Consider the following 13,977-nt stretch of genomic DNA (forward strand, 5'->3'; position numbering starts at 1 on the left):
TGCAAAAGGCAATTTTGACATCAGATTTTAATGTCGATGAAACAACAATAACTCAAGCTTGAGAATCCTCTAATGCAATATTCGTGGGCAAGAGGATGGTGTTCAGTGTCCCCTCTCAACAGCATCAAGAAGCAGGACATAATGATGACCAACCAACCTGAGGGTCATGACACACAAAATGAAGTCCTCCTGTAACCCACCAGAGGATTTCATTGCTGTCTGAACGAGGGAAGGTAGATTTTACTTCCTAGCAAACAAATTTCTAGCACTGGCATTGATACCAGATAACAAAGGATGGACAATCTTTCAACCTCTAGGTTCATTTGAAATAATAGCCTCTGACTGCATTTCATCTTCAGTTCTTTACATTTTTCTTATTTTTCTACTTCTATATACATTATTCAATAATAGTCAAAATGAGAATGCATACTTCATGATTAGAGATACGTGAAAATCGCAAATGCGATAAATGCGACATAGATGCGATAACTGGACTTTTATGATACTTTAACGCAAATTTGCCTTTTCAACGGCAAAATTCTTACATTTTGTGCTGAGCGCAGTTTAAATGCTCCGCTATCACTCACCACTTAAAAGGATGTGAGCGACTGGCCAGCTGCTAGTTGGCTGGGACACTACGTGGCCGCGAACTACAAGTGGGCGCGGGCAAGCTACACCTCCGCCACTATATGTCTTATTCCTAAATTTATGATTCTTCTACAACATAGTTGTTCAAAATATCCTGTATTTTTTTATACAACTGTGTTTCACTACATTTTATCATCATCTACCTCATTATGAAAATAAAAAATAGATGCTACAAATGCGATAAACTGTTATTGGAAGTGCAATAAAATTATAGGCAATCCCATTGATGAAAAAGAGTGAATCAGTCATAATGGAATTTTAAGAGATGATAGGAAATTTATTAAAAAACTATACTATGCCAAAGGATTTAGCACCTACGGATAAAGAATAATTAAGCTTATTATGATATAAGATAGTAGTTTGCAGCAAAAGAGAGGAGGCTAAGATGAATAGAAACCTAGGAAAGCACAAGCTTGAAGAGGTGAAAGAGTTTTCTTACTTGGGAAGCCGAATTACCAACGATGGACAAAGCAAGAAATAAATAGTAAGTACAGTGCAACCTCGATATAACGACACCCCACGGTGCACTAATAAACACTCGCTATAGCGAATTGTCGCTTTACCGGAGGTGGAGCAAATAATAGCCAATATACCTGTTGCGGACAGATATACAGGAACAGGAGTGGTGCGGCGACAGATAAACATCTATCCGATAAACGTAAGCATAAATCCAGACGAAAGGCGATGTTTTTTGCATCACTAAATTTCCTTACTCGAACAACGACTAACTATTCAAACCATTTATAAGCGCCGCACTGAATAAAAATCATGGAAAGCATTGTTTCGTCAATCATTATGCTAATGCACAACCGACGAAGTCATTTTTCTATGCACTTAATTAGTTCATTTACGTGATCATTCTATTATTTTGGTATTTTCCACTGAAAATTCAAAAATTAACTGACAAAACAGTAGCGCGGTTATTTAATGCCTCAAAGGTTTCCATTGGTGTATGTTTATTGTTTCTGTACGTTAACCGGCAGTGAAGTGAAATAACGCATTACATTTGTTTCTACCGGTGGAAGGTTGTATAACATTCCCGCCTTGGAAGACTTTTTCTATCAGATAATGTAATATCTTCATCATCTACGGTAAAAAGTTAGCTAAGCTTGAAAAATGACGTGATTAAAATTACCGTTGTTGAAAAAAAGTTTCTTTTTGAGTGTTACGCTCGCGACGTATTTGAAATGATACACCGAGTTTACCACGGCACTGCAAACGAGAGTTAGTTGTTCTGTGAGTTCTTCCAGCGGCCACCAGGGGATGTTCGGCTACCTACGTAACAAAAGAGAGCGCCAGTACGACTCCGACCAATGACCCGAATAGTTCACCCTTGTACATCCGCAACGGAGAATAAATACGTCCATCCGGACAATTCACGCTGAGTATCATTGCTTCGTACATCCTACATCATCGCTAAGGCGCACTACCTACCTTTAGAGGCATCATTGCAAGAAATACCTCATACTGCAAGGGTTTTGTCGGGGAGTTGTATATAAAAAAAAAGTTCCGTTTCGTCTATGTTATATGACGCGGGGAATACTTCTAAAGATACTTATGATCGGAGTCCTCTCTTCCACGACTTCAGGTTTACACCGCAGGCATCACCAGGGGAGTTGTGAGGGGAGATAACGCTTTGGTGCTTCGCATTAGTATAATCAACCTTCCGCACTCTTAAAATTCTCGATTCGCAATCTATCCCTAAAATACTCCGCTTCAGGCTTGGGCGTAGCCCCTTTCTCAGAAGTTCCCGCAGATTTGAATGGGCAAAACCACCCGAACAAAGCTCCTTATAACTCTTCATCGTCTGCATTCCTTGGGCGCTTTTGTTTTTTTTAATTTTGCAGAGCGAATAGGAAGATAAATTTAATTTCGACACTCATATTACTCCTTTATTTTTATTTTCTCGCTTAGACATGTTTGGTGTTTTTTTGGCCATGGTGACTGCCATCAAATGCTTTCTATTCACGCAACTCACGGACGTGCGGGTATGCTGCCGACTGCTTTCTGCCACCCGAGGAACAAAAGAAGATTAAGCATTCGCGAATGCTAATGCCATAATATTTTCACCAAAATTAACTACTTATTTATCGAACGACAGTTAACCACATAAATTTGAGACTGAGCACTCCATTAACTTCATTTCTAACAGATCGCTAGCAATTACAGAGGTTAAGGAGTCTTGATGAAAGTCTTCCGGCGGTGAAACCCTCGCTATGGCGAGAGCCAACACCAAAAGGGTCTCGTAAAAACGAATTTTTTAACACGCTTATTGTAGGGTCAATTGACGGTGCATCGGCTATCTCTCGTTATAGCGGGAGTGTCGCTATAGCCCGTACTCGCTGTAACGAGGTTCCACTGTAGAATAGCACAGGAGAAGAGGGCTTTCTGCAAAAAGAAGAATCTTCTTACAGCTGAGAATACAAGCATAGAAGTAAGGAAACAATTCATCAGATGCTACATATGGAGTACGTTTCTCTGTGGAAGTGAGGCTTGGATGTTGACAGCAGCAGAGAAGTCAAGAGTGGAAGCATTCAAAATGTGGTGCTACCGAAGGATGATGAAGATAGAATGGATCGACCGTGTAAGTAACGAGGAAGTGCTTAGAGTGGGAGAAAAGAGAAGCCTCCTAAAAACCTTACGCAGAAGACGTGACAACTAAGTTGGCCACATTTTGAGGCACGATGGCCTGATGAAGACTATCGTTGAAGGACTAGTGGAAGGGAAGAAGGGCAAGGGACGGTCCTGAATGAGTTACATAGGACAGGTTTAAAGGATGTAAAAGAGAAGAAATACGTTGCTATAAAATGGTTAGTGGATAGGAGAGAGAAATGGAGAGCTGCATCAAACTAATCTTAGGATTGTTGACTAATGATGATGAAGATTATTACAACGATTCTGAATTTTTTTAGACATTATTCTTAAAATACTATCCCAAAACTTTGAATGAATCTCCAATCCACTCAATAAAATCTTACCTGCTGATTGGGGACAGTGCTTTCTCTTCCATGGCGTAAATCTAAAATATTGGCGGGGAGAGGGTGAGTTTCCATTCCTCTCCTCTTGGCCACATTGTCATCCGTAGGCTCTTTTGCTTCACTGGTCCCACTAATGCTCCCACCACTGCCCGTGCCTGCCACCCCCACATGGCCTTTCTCTTTCCTCGAGGGAGGATGAGACACTTGCTGGTGATACAACAATGAGTGGGCCTGCTGCGATCCCAGATCACCAGGTTGAAGTCCCAACATCTGCAATGATAATTTACATCAAAGATGGGAGATTAAAATAGTTTTGTCAATCAAGAAACTACAGGTGGTACAGAGGAAAAAAAAGCATCAACAGCTCTTGCATTAATCCATAACAAGTATTAGGACACAACCAATTTTGAGAAAACCCTTGATAATGAAATTTTAAGCTATCTCATATATGAGAAAAAGAATTGATATCAACAACACATTAAATTATCTAGCAACTGAGCAAGCAGCATATGCATCTTCACCACATTATTTCCGGAAATGCATCAAACAGGTATAAGATGGTGTACAGCAAGGCATTACTCTGAAATCTGATGGTTAACATAACTTAAATCATTTCTTCATATACATACTTGGACAGCCCCCAATTAGAATAAATGAACAAAGATGAAGCCTAGTTTGATAACCTTGCTGGCCTTGGTGGGGTCAACTCCTCGCCTACCCATCCTACCTTAGGCATTTGTGGAATTTAGAAAATTGGAGGGAGAAAAGACCTTGAATCAGCTAAATAAAATGATAAGTGAAATTTATTCAACTAGTGAAATACCAAAGAACTTCAAGAGGAAATCATCATTCTGATTCCAAAGACAAAAAGAACTGAGAACAGTGAAAATTAGCATAACACTGAAAACACATGAATCCATGATACTGATGAGGATCATCTAATGAAGAATAGAATGAAGAGCGGAAGAGTACCTGGATGAGGAACAATTCAGATTCAGAAAAAGCAAAGGCACAAGAGAAGCAATATTGGCCCTTCAGCTGCTATAGGGAAGAGAATGGAAAGAATAAGCCCATGTTTGTTGTATTTGTGGACTCGGAGAAGGCATTTGAGAATGAAGAGGCAATGATAAAATCAGGACCTATGTAGCTGTTAAAAGGCATGAATAAGGGAAGGAGTGAGACAAAGCTGTGCTTTTTCATCCATAATTTTCAACATATACATTCAGAAATCGACTAATATAATCAAAGAAAAGGCATCAGGAGTGAATATCCATGGAGAAAAAAAATAGCATGTTTCAATTTGCCGAAGGTATAGCTGTCATTGTAGAGTCTGAGAAGGATTTGAAGAATATTCTGCAAAAATTGAGTAGGATAATGGGTAGATGACAGCTGAAAACAAGCAAGCAAACAAAAAATTACAAAGAAAAATAAGGTATTAGAATGTATTGAAAGAGAAGAAGTTGAGACTAATTTTAAATGGGGAAAAAACTGAAAGAGGTGGACGAATTCTGTTATTTGGGAAGCAGGATAACCAGTGATGGGAGAAGCAAGATAGAAAGGATTGGTAGAATAGCCCATTGCAAAAAGAGTATTCCAGCATAGGAAATATTACAGTGGATAATTGAACCATAAAATTAAGGAAACAATTTATGAGCACTTACATTTGTGGTATTCTCATTTACAAATGTGAGACACACACAATGACAGCAGCCGAGAATCAAGAGTGAAAGCATTCAAAATGTGGTGCCACCGAAGAATGATGAAGATAAAATGGATCAACTGAGTAAATAATGAGGAAGTCCATAGATAAACAGGAGAGAAGAGAATCCTCATGAAAAACTTGATATGATGACAAAAGAACCTAAATGGCTAAATCATAAGACATGATGGCCTTATGAAAACAATGTTGAGGGACAAGTAGATGGAGGGGATGGAAAAGGAAGACTTTGAATACATTATATGGAAAGGTAAAGAAGGATGTAGAAAAGAAGAAATGAGTAGGTGTGAAAAAAATTAGCTGACAGTAGAGTTCAGTGGAGAGCTGCATCAAACCAGTCTTAGGATTGACCAGTGATAATGAAAATAAAAGAAGCCTTCTGTTAATGCATGCTTTGTCTTCAATAAATTACTTATAACCAAGATTTAAGATTTCAAACTCAAGCTGCTTGAAACAGACTGTGGGTTAACCACATGCTATGCTACACACCGGAAGAAAGCCCGCAGGATGGTTATCGTACAGTAATCATATAATATTTACATGATTTCAGCTAGTAAAATAAAGTACACTAAATATGATGCAATGTAGCAGGAGCTCGGTCATTGGCAGAACATCAATATGGATTTCTCTTAAATACTAATACACTGAAGTAATATATAAGTTCAACACATTCCCAGCAGACTGGCAATGAATAACATCTGATGCACGAGCACTCCAATGACCCCTAGAGCTGCACTGGCATCAATACATATATCAATCATTTTCGTGAGGTATGCCCTCGCCAAAATAGGTCAAAGAATAGCAGGCAAACTAAAGGCAGTCCATGGGGTATCACCAGAAAAACAATCTTGGAGTGTGGTTGGGAAAACCAACAGGTTCAGGAAACAGAAGGATGAGGAAGTGGAATGTAGATGTTCTAGAGACCAAAAACAGGAAATAAAATGGGTAAGGGGCCAGGACTAGGCATGAAAAACCTATGAAAAGCACTAGAAAAGGGAATATGTATTAAGAACTAGTGCAGAATACTACGAGAAAGATTGAAGACTTGAGATATGGAAACATGGACCAGGAGACCGTGAAGGAACTGAGGGAAAGGGTAAAAACAGGGATGGTAAAAATGAAAGAGAAGTCGTCTACATATTTAAAAAGAAGGAAGAATTAATAATCTATGGTTACGGAGGAAATGATTAAGAAAATGGAGGAACAAGGGAAGTATTGGTATTATGCAAGTAATAAAATTCAGAAGCATGCAACAGTTCCACCAATTGCTGAATGGTGCCAACTGTTCTGAAGTTAGCTGAGATCTGCAGCCACTATCCCACCTGAGCTACTGAAGAATTCAGGGAAGGATGGGAGGATAAGATTTTCAGAACTAATCTACGGGATCTACAGGGATGAGACATTGTTGGAGGATTTTGTGAAGTCAGTTCTAACTCCAATTCTGAAGAAAAGAAAGCTCTACAATGAAAAAAATACAGGTCTAACAGACTAATGTTGCATGTAACAAAAGTGGAAAACGTATGGTAAAATGGAAACAACGGCAAATGATTATTTGCACGAGGATTCAGGAAGGGAAAGTTAAACCAAGATGCAAAACTGGTAATGAGGGCTCGAGTAGAGAAGAACCAGGACATGGATACATGTAGAATAAGAGTAAATTTTGGTAAATTGAGATTAAAATCCATACACTTTGAGCCATAGCTCCAAATTGTCTGCAATACATACTGTAACTTAATGCCCAGAAGGTCAATCAAATCTTGAAAAATGACAAATTGCAATAATAAAAATATATCACAAAAAAGGACACAAACAAATCAAAAGTAGTCGTGATAAGAGACCAAAAAATCTTGAAAGAAATAAATTAACAAAGGTAGAAAATATAGACACTCATGGGGGGAAAATAACTGTTTAGGGGAGTAGGGAAAAAGGCACTTCTATAAACAGATCTCCTATTACAATTGATCCCGATACCTTCAACAATCACTTTGTCAATAGGGTAGTTTCCTTCATCAAAGAAAACAAAAGGCAATAATTGTGATTCGTTACCCACCATTAGTGTATTCATAATATACAAATTATTTTGTTTTATAAATGCCGGTGTAGACGAATGGCAATGGTCCATTTTTATCCTCATTTGAAAAGGGCCAGATTGGCGCCCATGCGATGCCACTCCACGTGACGTCACAGGGACCTAGTTTCTATAGGAGAAGATAGGAGTTATACGTCGTCTGAGGTTACCAATGCATGCATGAGGCGCAGAGCTCAGGGAAACATGTCTTAATAATCACTTATTAAAACTGGCTAAGGTCGGAAAGTTTTCCTCGTTTGATAAGGTATTAATAATCCTTATTTAAGCCAAGCGCTACCAGGCGGCAGGGCACTAGGCTACCCGCTGGCAGCCTGCGACGTATCAGCGCTAAGCCTCGCCTCAAGGTCACCTCACCGGGCGGAGGGGGAACCAGAAATACGACGTACGGAGAGATTTCCCATCATTCCTACAAACGCGTCGCGTTTTCGCGCGCTTGAAAATTTTCACTTTTCATTTAATCGCGAAAAATAGATATTATCATTTAAAAATCTAAAAGCGTGAAATACGTACTCCAGGAGTAATAATCTTTCGATTAAGGCAATAAAAAAATAATAGGAAACCACCCTATTCCGTGGACACCACATTATCAAAAATCACAAATAACAGGTGTGATGCCTTAGCACTACTCAATAAACACCTGATATCCCCTCCTAAATTTCAGTGGCAATGGATTAGTACGAGGGATATTTTCAATGTAGTAAAAAAATTTAAAAACTCCACCAGTCGTGACATCAATGGGCTTTCCAATGATCTGATTAAGTCCATAATACATATTATAGCTCATCCTCTATCTATTATTATTAATGCCTGTTTTTCCACTGGATACTTCCCAGACTCCTTAAAATATTCTAAGGTCATACCTGTCTTCAAAAAAGGAGACACTACTCTTCCCAACAGCTATAGGCCCATCACCATTATATCAGTGATCGCTAAAATAATAGAAACTATTGCCTATACACAAATTCTAGTACACTTTGAGAAACACAATCTCTTCACCCCTTCCCAGTTTGGATTTCGCCCGGGGAAATCCACTGAATTGGCAGTTGAGTCAGTGGTAAAAAATTTATCAAGGGCATTTGAAGACAAGCAATGTGTCTCACTCACACTTTGTGATTTAACCTCTGCCTTTGACTGCGTCAATCATGCTACCCTCCTGCAAAAACTCCAATACTACGGCTTTCATAACAGTGAGCTGAAATTCATGACCTCTTACCTCACTGATCGAAAGCAGATGGTACAAGTAAATTGTAACCAATCTGATTTTCTTCCAGTGAAACATGGAGTTCCTCAGGGGTCCGTCCTTGGTCCTCTCTTGTTCCTTATTCTAATCAATGACCTACCTTACAATCTTTCTATGGACTGCATGATATATGCAGATGACACCACTCTGGTGCAGAAATGCAATACTCCTAGCCAAGTCAGACTTCTTACAAAAAAGGCAATAGAAGAATCTCAACTCTGGTTTACAGCCAATAATCTCTTTCTGAACAATGGTAAGACACAACATCTTACATGCTGTCTTAAAAGTACTGAGCTAAACAATGATCCTGTCAGGCTTCTAGGCTTCAATATTGACGCTAAATTGACATGGAATTCACATGTTTTCCTAGTCAGCAAAAAACTCTCTAGGGTTTTGTACTTATTGAGGAAACTTAAAACCTGTATCAATGTAAAGTACATGAGATTAGCCTATTTTGCTTTTTTTCATAGTATTCTTGCCTATGGTGTTCGACTCTGGGGACATGCAAAAGAAACCAAAGAAATTCTAAAACTGCAAAAAAAAGCAGTGAGGATTCTGAGTGGTGCTGGGCCCCGTGACCACTGCAGGCCAATTTTTAAAAACTTTCATATCCTCACCATCTACAGCCTCTTTGTGTTTCGCAGCATTATGCACATTAAAGATAACTTAGATACCTACCCCATTCGATCCACCATCCACTCTCATGACACTAGGGCTAAAAATAGCCTAAATACTAATTACTGTAGGCTGTTTAAGACCAACAACCAGTCTGACAATTTGGGAGTAAAATTATTTAATAAATTACCCAGCAAAGCCAGATCAGTGAGCATCACTAGACTGAAAAATGTGCTGGAAAAGTGGCTGTGCAATTATCCACTGTACTCAATTCATGAGTATTTTGAGCTGGACTTTTCTTCTCTTTTATTTTAAATGTAAATTTAAATGTAATCTTTGTAATGTATTTGTTTCTAATGTTTTAATCCAATGTACATGTTTTGTATGTTTCGTTGTATTGAATGTTTTCATAAATGTGTTGTATACAGCATCCGCGAGGGCCAATCCTCGCCGTGGATGAATAAAGATAAAGATAAAGAAACAGATGGGTTGATCAAATTGGATGCCTGATGAGAGGGCCAAAAGAAAACCAGGGACAAAAGTTTCAGATTGCCCAAGAATAACAGAAAAATCGCCCAATACAGTGTTCCCACAGAGGGACATAGAGACCGAAAATGGGAGGAATTATGGTGAGAACTTGAGAAGCCATGGCAGACAGTGAGAGAGGAAAAACTGAATAGAACAGCATGACCTGAGGCTGGAATGGGAGAACTATAACTGTAACATTGCACTGTTAATATTGAGCTGAATGTTTTAACAAGAGCAAAATGACAATTCAAGACCGATAAGTTAGTAAACAATAATGTAACGAGAAGAATCTAAGAAGTTAATCTGCACTTATGAAACTTGTAGCAACTAAATCTATCAAATTAAAATAAATTTATAATTGACAATATGATTTGAAGTTTTAACTGCTGCAAATTGGGCCCAACAAGTATTTTTTGGAGCAAAAAGTTATTCGCTAATGATTTTATTCCAAATATTTATTAACTTTTATTGTAACTTTGTCTCATTTATAACATACAATCTAAAATTTTTGAAAGACTAAGCATAAGACACCGAAGGAATTGAGTGTCTTCAAATAGAAAAAAACAATTACAGAAACAATATTGGCTTCATCATAATCTAAATGAAATGTAATGCTCAAAAATACCTGGGCGGCATATTCCCCCTGCAATCTCATTTCTGCACCAGTATATGCCCCTCCATCTGTTCTCTTGAGCCAATACAAGCGCCGTGCATGCGGAGTATGATCTCTTTCATGAGAATTCCACTGTTGCAACAGAAGTGCATTGCAGAGAGCACATGTTGGTACTGAAAAACCACCACCTACAGGAAAGAAAATGCACATCAATAAAAATTCTCTCCGTGAGATTATGCAGCCCCACAATGTTTGCCAATTAACAAATTTCCAAAGAAATCCATTATTGCCCAATTATATTTAAGATATTGGAAGGGTAGGATTATAGTCAAGGGGATTGGAATGAGAGTTTTGGTTGGCTGATTGAAGAGCCCCAGGTGATACCTAAGGATGCCCCCAGACCAAAAGCCTCAAAAAAGAAGGTGGCCCAGGGAAAGGAACTGGCCCCTCTACCCATAATATTCAAAATTCACAATCTTGTGGCTTAATCTGGGCCTCCTATACCGCATGTAACAACCACCTGCACGTTTAATATTAGGGTGGTCCTTATTTTTCAATTTTTCGAATTTCTTTCAGGACACCCCCTCATTTTAAGCCAATTGGTGTACAAACAGATCCAGTGAAATATTATTGCAATTGGACAATGGGAAGACATTGCACTCAGAGTTGAGAAATTTTGGCATTTTTGGCTGTTTTTCGGACATGAATGGCGTTAAGAAGGCACTGGTATTTTTCAACTCATTTTCTCTGGTAACCAACAAGACATTGGACATTTGACATTCTGCATCTAAAATATTTTCCAATTGTGACCAGGGGTTCCAGAGATATGGCCCCAAGAGTGAGCGCGTGCCACCCCAAGTGGCCCCACCTCACGCCAATGCTTGAAGCTCCCAAGTCCGATGCTTCATTTGGCATTAGTCCTATTCTCTCAGAGAAATACATTGTCATGCGATATTCACTTAACACAGTTTTAATTTATCAATACAATCAAATGAAACAATGAACAGATATTGGAAATTTGATTAGAATGCTGTTTTCCGACCACAATAATAAACCCAGTAGTATGCTTACACTCAACTTCATATTTTTACAGACGCAGAGGAAGTGTGGGATATCTTTGTCTACTAGATGAGACATTAAAACTTAGGGCCCAATACCTGATTAAAATGTTTAATATTCATAAACAGTAACAATGTAGGCAAAGGGGAAAAGTGAAAATGTACATAAGGAGATGTTCAATGAAACATTATTTCAAAGGCCCCATTAGTCGCTCCAACATACAGACTTTAATCCTGGCCAGCCAAGCCCAAGGCTCGCCTATATAAGCATGCAGTTTGCATGTACGTTTACAGCATAAGATGCAGACATTTCCTTGGATCTAAAGATGGCTGCTAATGTGGAGCTTGGAGTGGAGTGGACTGCTGTATAGGACTTGGAAATGGAAACTAGAAACGCCGATAAAATATTCTTAATTGGTCATTATGAGAATCAAATTGTTAGTTCTAATTTACCATGTAATGGACAGGTGCAAAGGGTTCTTTTATATAACTTTCTAATGGTAATTTTAAATTTGCAATTCTTCCATCGAAAGATGAAGTTTTTTGGGAGAATTTGCATATGCCAAGGCAGAAATTTCAGCACAGCATGGGAAAGTTGGAAAGTCTCTATCACAAGTGGTGGTTATTGCAATAGCCAGGACAAAGAACTCGGACACAGATGGAAAAACTATTATATTGGTGTCAGCCCTTGATGATCTTTCATTTGTTCTACATCACCCATGACTATACTTTATAGATGATACTTCTAGAATAAGACAGGCTGTTCCTTCTCAGAAAATGAGAAAAGGGCAAACCGTGATGTATACTTGGACCGGATAACTCTTCATGACAAAGAATAAGGAAGGCTAATCTGTGACTTGGACCAGAGGAATAGGGTGGTTTCCTATTATTTTTTTATTGCCTAAATCGAAAGATTATTACTCCTGGAGTACGTATTTCACGCATTAAGATTTTTAAATGACGATATCTATTTTTTGCGATTAAATGAAAATTGAAAATTTTCAAGCACGCAAAAACACAACGGGTAAGTATGAATGCCGGGAAAACTCCTAACTAAGTGTGACGTCGTTCTGGTTCCCGCTGCCACAAGTGAGGTGACCTTGGGGCAAGGCTCTGAGCACTGATACGACAAAGGATGCTAGCAGGTAGCAGAGTACCATGCTAGCTAGTAGCACTTGGCTTAAATAAGGATTATTAATACCTTATCAAACGAAGAAAACTTTCCTACCTTAGCCAGTTTTAATAAATGATTATTAAAGCATGTTTCCCTGAGCTCTGTGCCTCATGCATGCATTGGTAATCTCAGACAATGTACAACTACTATCCACTCGTATAGAAACTAGGCCCCTGTGACGTCACGTGGAGTGGCATCGCATGGGCGCCAATCTGACCTTTTTCAAATGAGGATAAAAATTAACCATTGCCATTCGTCTAAACCGGTATTTCTAAAACCAAATATTTTGTATACTATGAATACACTAATGGTGGGTAACGAATCGCAATCAATGCCTTTCGTTTTCTTTGATGAAGGAAACTACCCTATTACAATTGCGGCGATCTAAAGACAACGAAGGTGTGAAAGGTAATAATTTGTTTTTATTAAAAACCTGATCAAAAATTTGCAATACTAAACAATTTCTGTTAAAAAGTAATTATAATATGCTAACGTAGACCAAAATTGCTGTTACTCTTAAACTTATAAATTTTGCAAATTTTTCCCTGAATACAGTTTAACCATCCCCACTGACATCTTCAGAGGACAGCAATGACAAATGCAATGCCCTAAATGTTTTCAAGGAAGATCAGATATTGTTCCCACGAGTGCTTCCTATAGCCCCACAGTAAAACAGGCTCGAAGACACCTGATCTTTACGACACTTGTCACAGTTTTCGATGAATGCAAAGTGAGTGACATGGAAGCTGTTCAAATTTTGATAGCAGCTGCTGAAGCATTTCATTACAATGTTGACAAATTTTTCATAAATTGCTCTTCTATCTGTCGCCGCTTCAAGCATTTATGGGCAGTGTACACAGAAACCTACGCAGAACATTACCATTCATTAGAGGAGTGGTTGCAGTTACCATAAACTAATACAGAAAATTGCTTCTAGCAATGATGGGAAAAGAATTGGTGTATAGGCTCTCTGTTATAGCCAGCTGTCTGGGAGCTGAGCATCTACTTGGGGTTACAATTTCAATCACAACTTTCACAATCAGACAGTAGGAAAGATCAAGCCATTGCCGTGTATCAGATGCTGGAGGAGTGGAACCAACCTGAAAATGTGCAAGCATTCTGCTGCGGTACAACTGCGATAAACACTAGGAACTCCATGGTGTATGATTGTAATTAGAGCAGCTTCTCAAAAAGGATACTTTGCTTCTATCATGAAGGCACAACATATACGAGCTGGTTTTAAAAAGTGTCTTTGATGCAAAGTTTGGGAAGTCTTTGGCTCCTGGTGTTCCTCTGTTTTAAATATTTCAGAATATG

The 13,977-nt window shown here is 38.7% G+C and overlaps 1 protein-coding gene across 1 annotated transcript in view; it reads right to left on the reverse strand.

Moving 5' to 3' along the window:
* The window catches only part of LOC124155155, a 342,994-nt gene that overhangs the window by 325,595 nt on the left and 3,422 nt on the right, over positions 1-13,977 (reverse strand). Inside the window, exons 3-4 of the mRNA XM_046528872.1 lie at positions 10,441-10,616; positions 3,627-3,896 (exon numbers count right to left, since the gene is read on the reverse strand). Of these exons, the coding sequence (XP_046384828.1) occupies positions 3,627-3,896; positions 10,441-10,616 (446 nt within the window). The remainder of the gene's footprint in view (positions 1-3,626; positions 3,897-10,440; positions 10,617-13,977) is intronic.

Source organism: Ischnura elegans, chromosome 3 (genome assembly GCF_921293095.1).
Source record: "Ischnura elegans chromosome 3, ioIscEleg1.1, whole genome shotgun sequence".
NCBI lineage: Eukaryota > Metazoa > Arthropoda > Insecta > Odonata > Coenagrionidae > Ischnura > Ischnura elegans.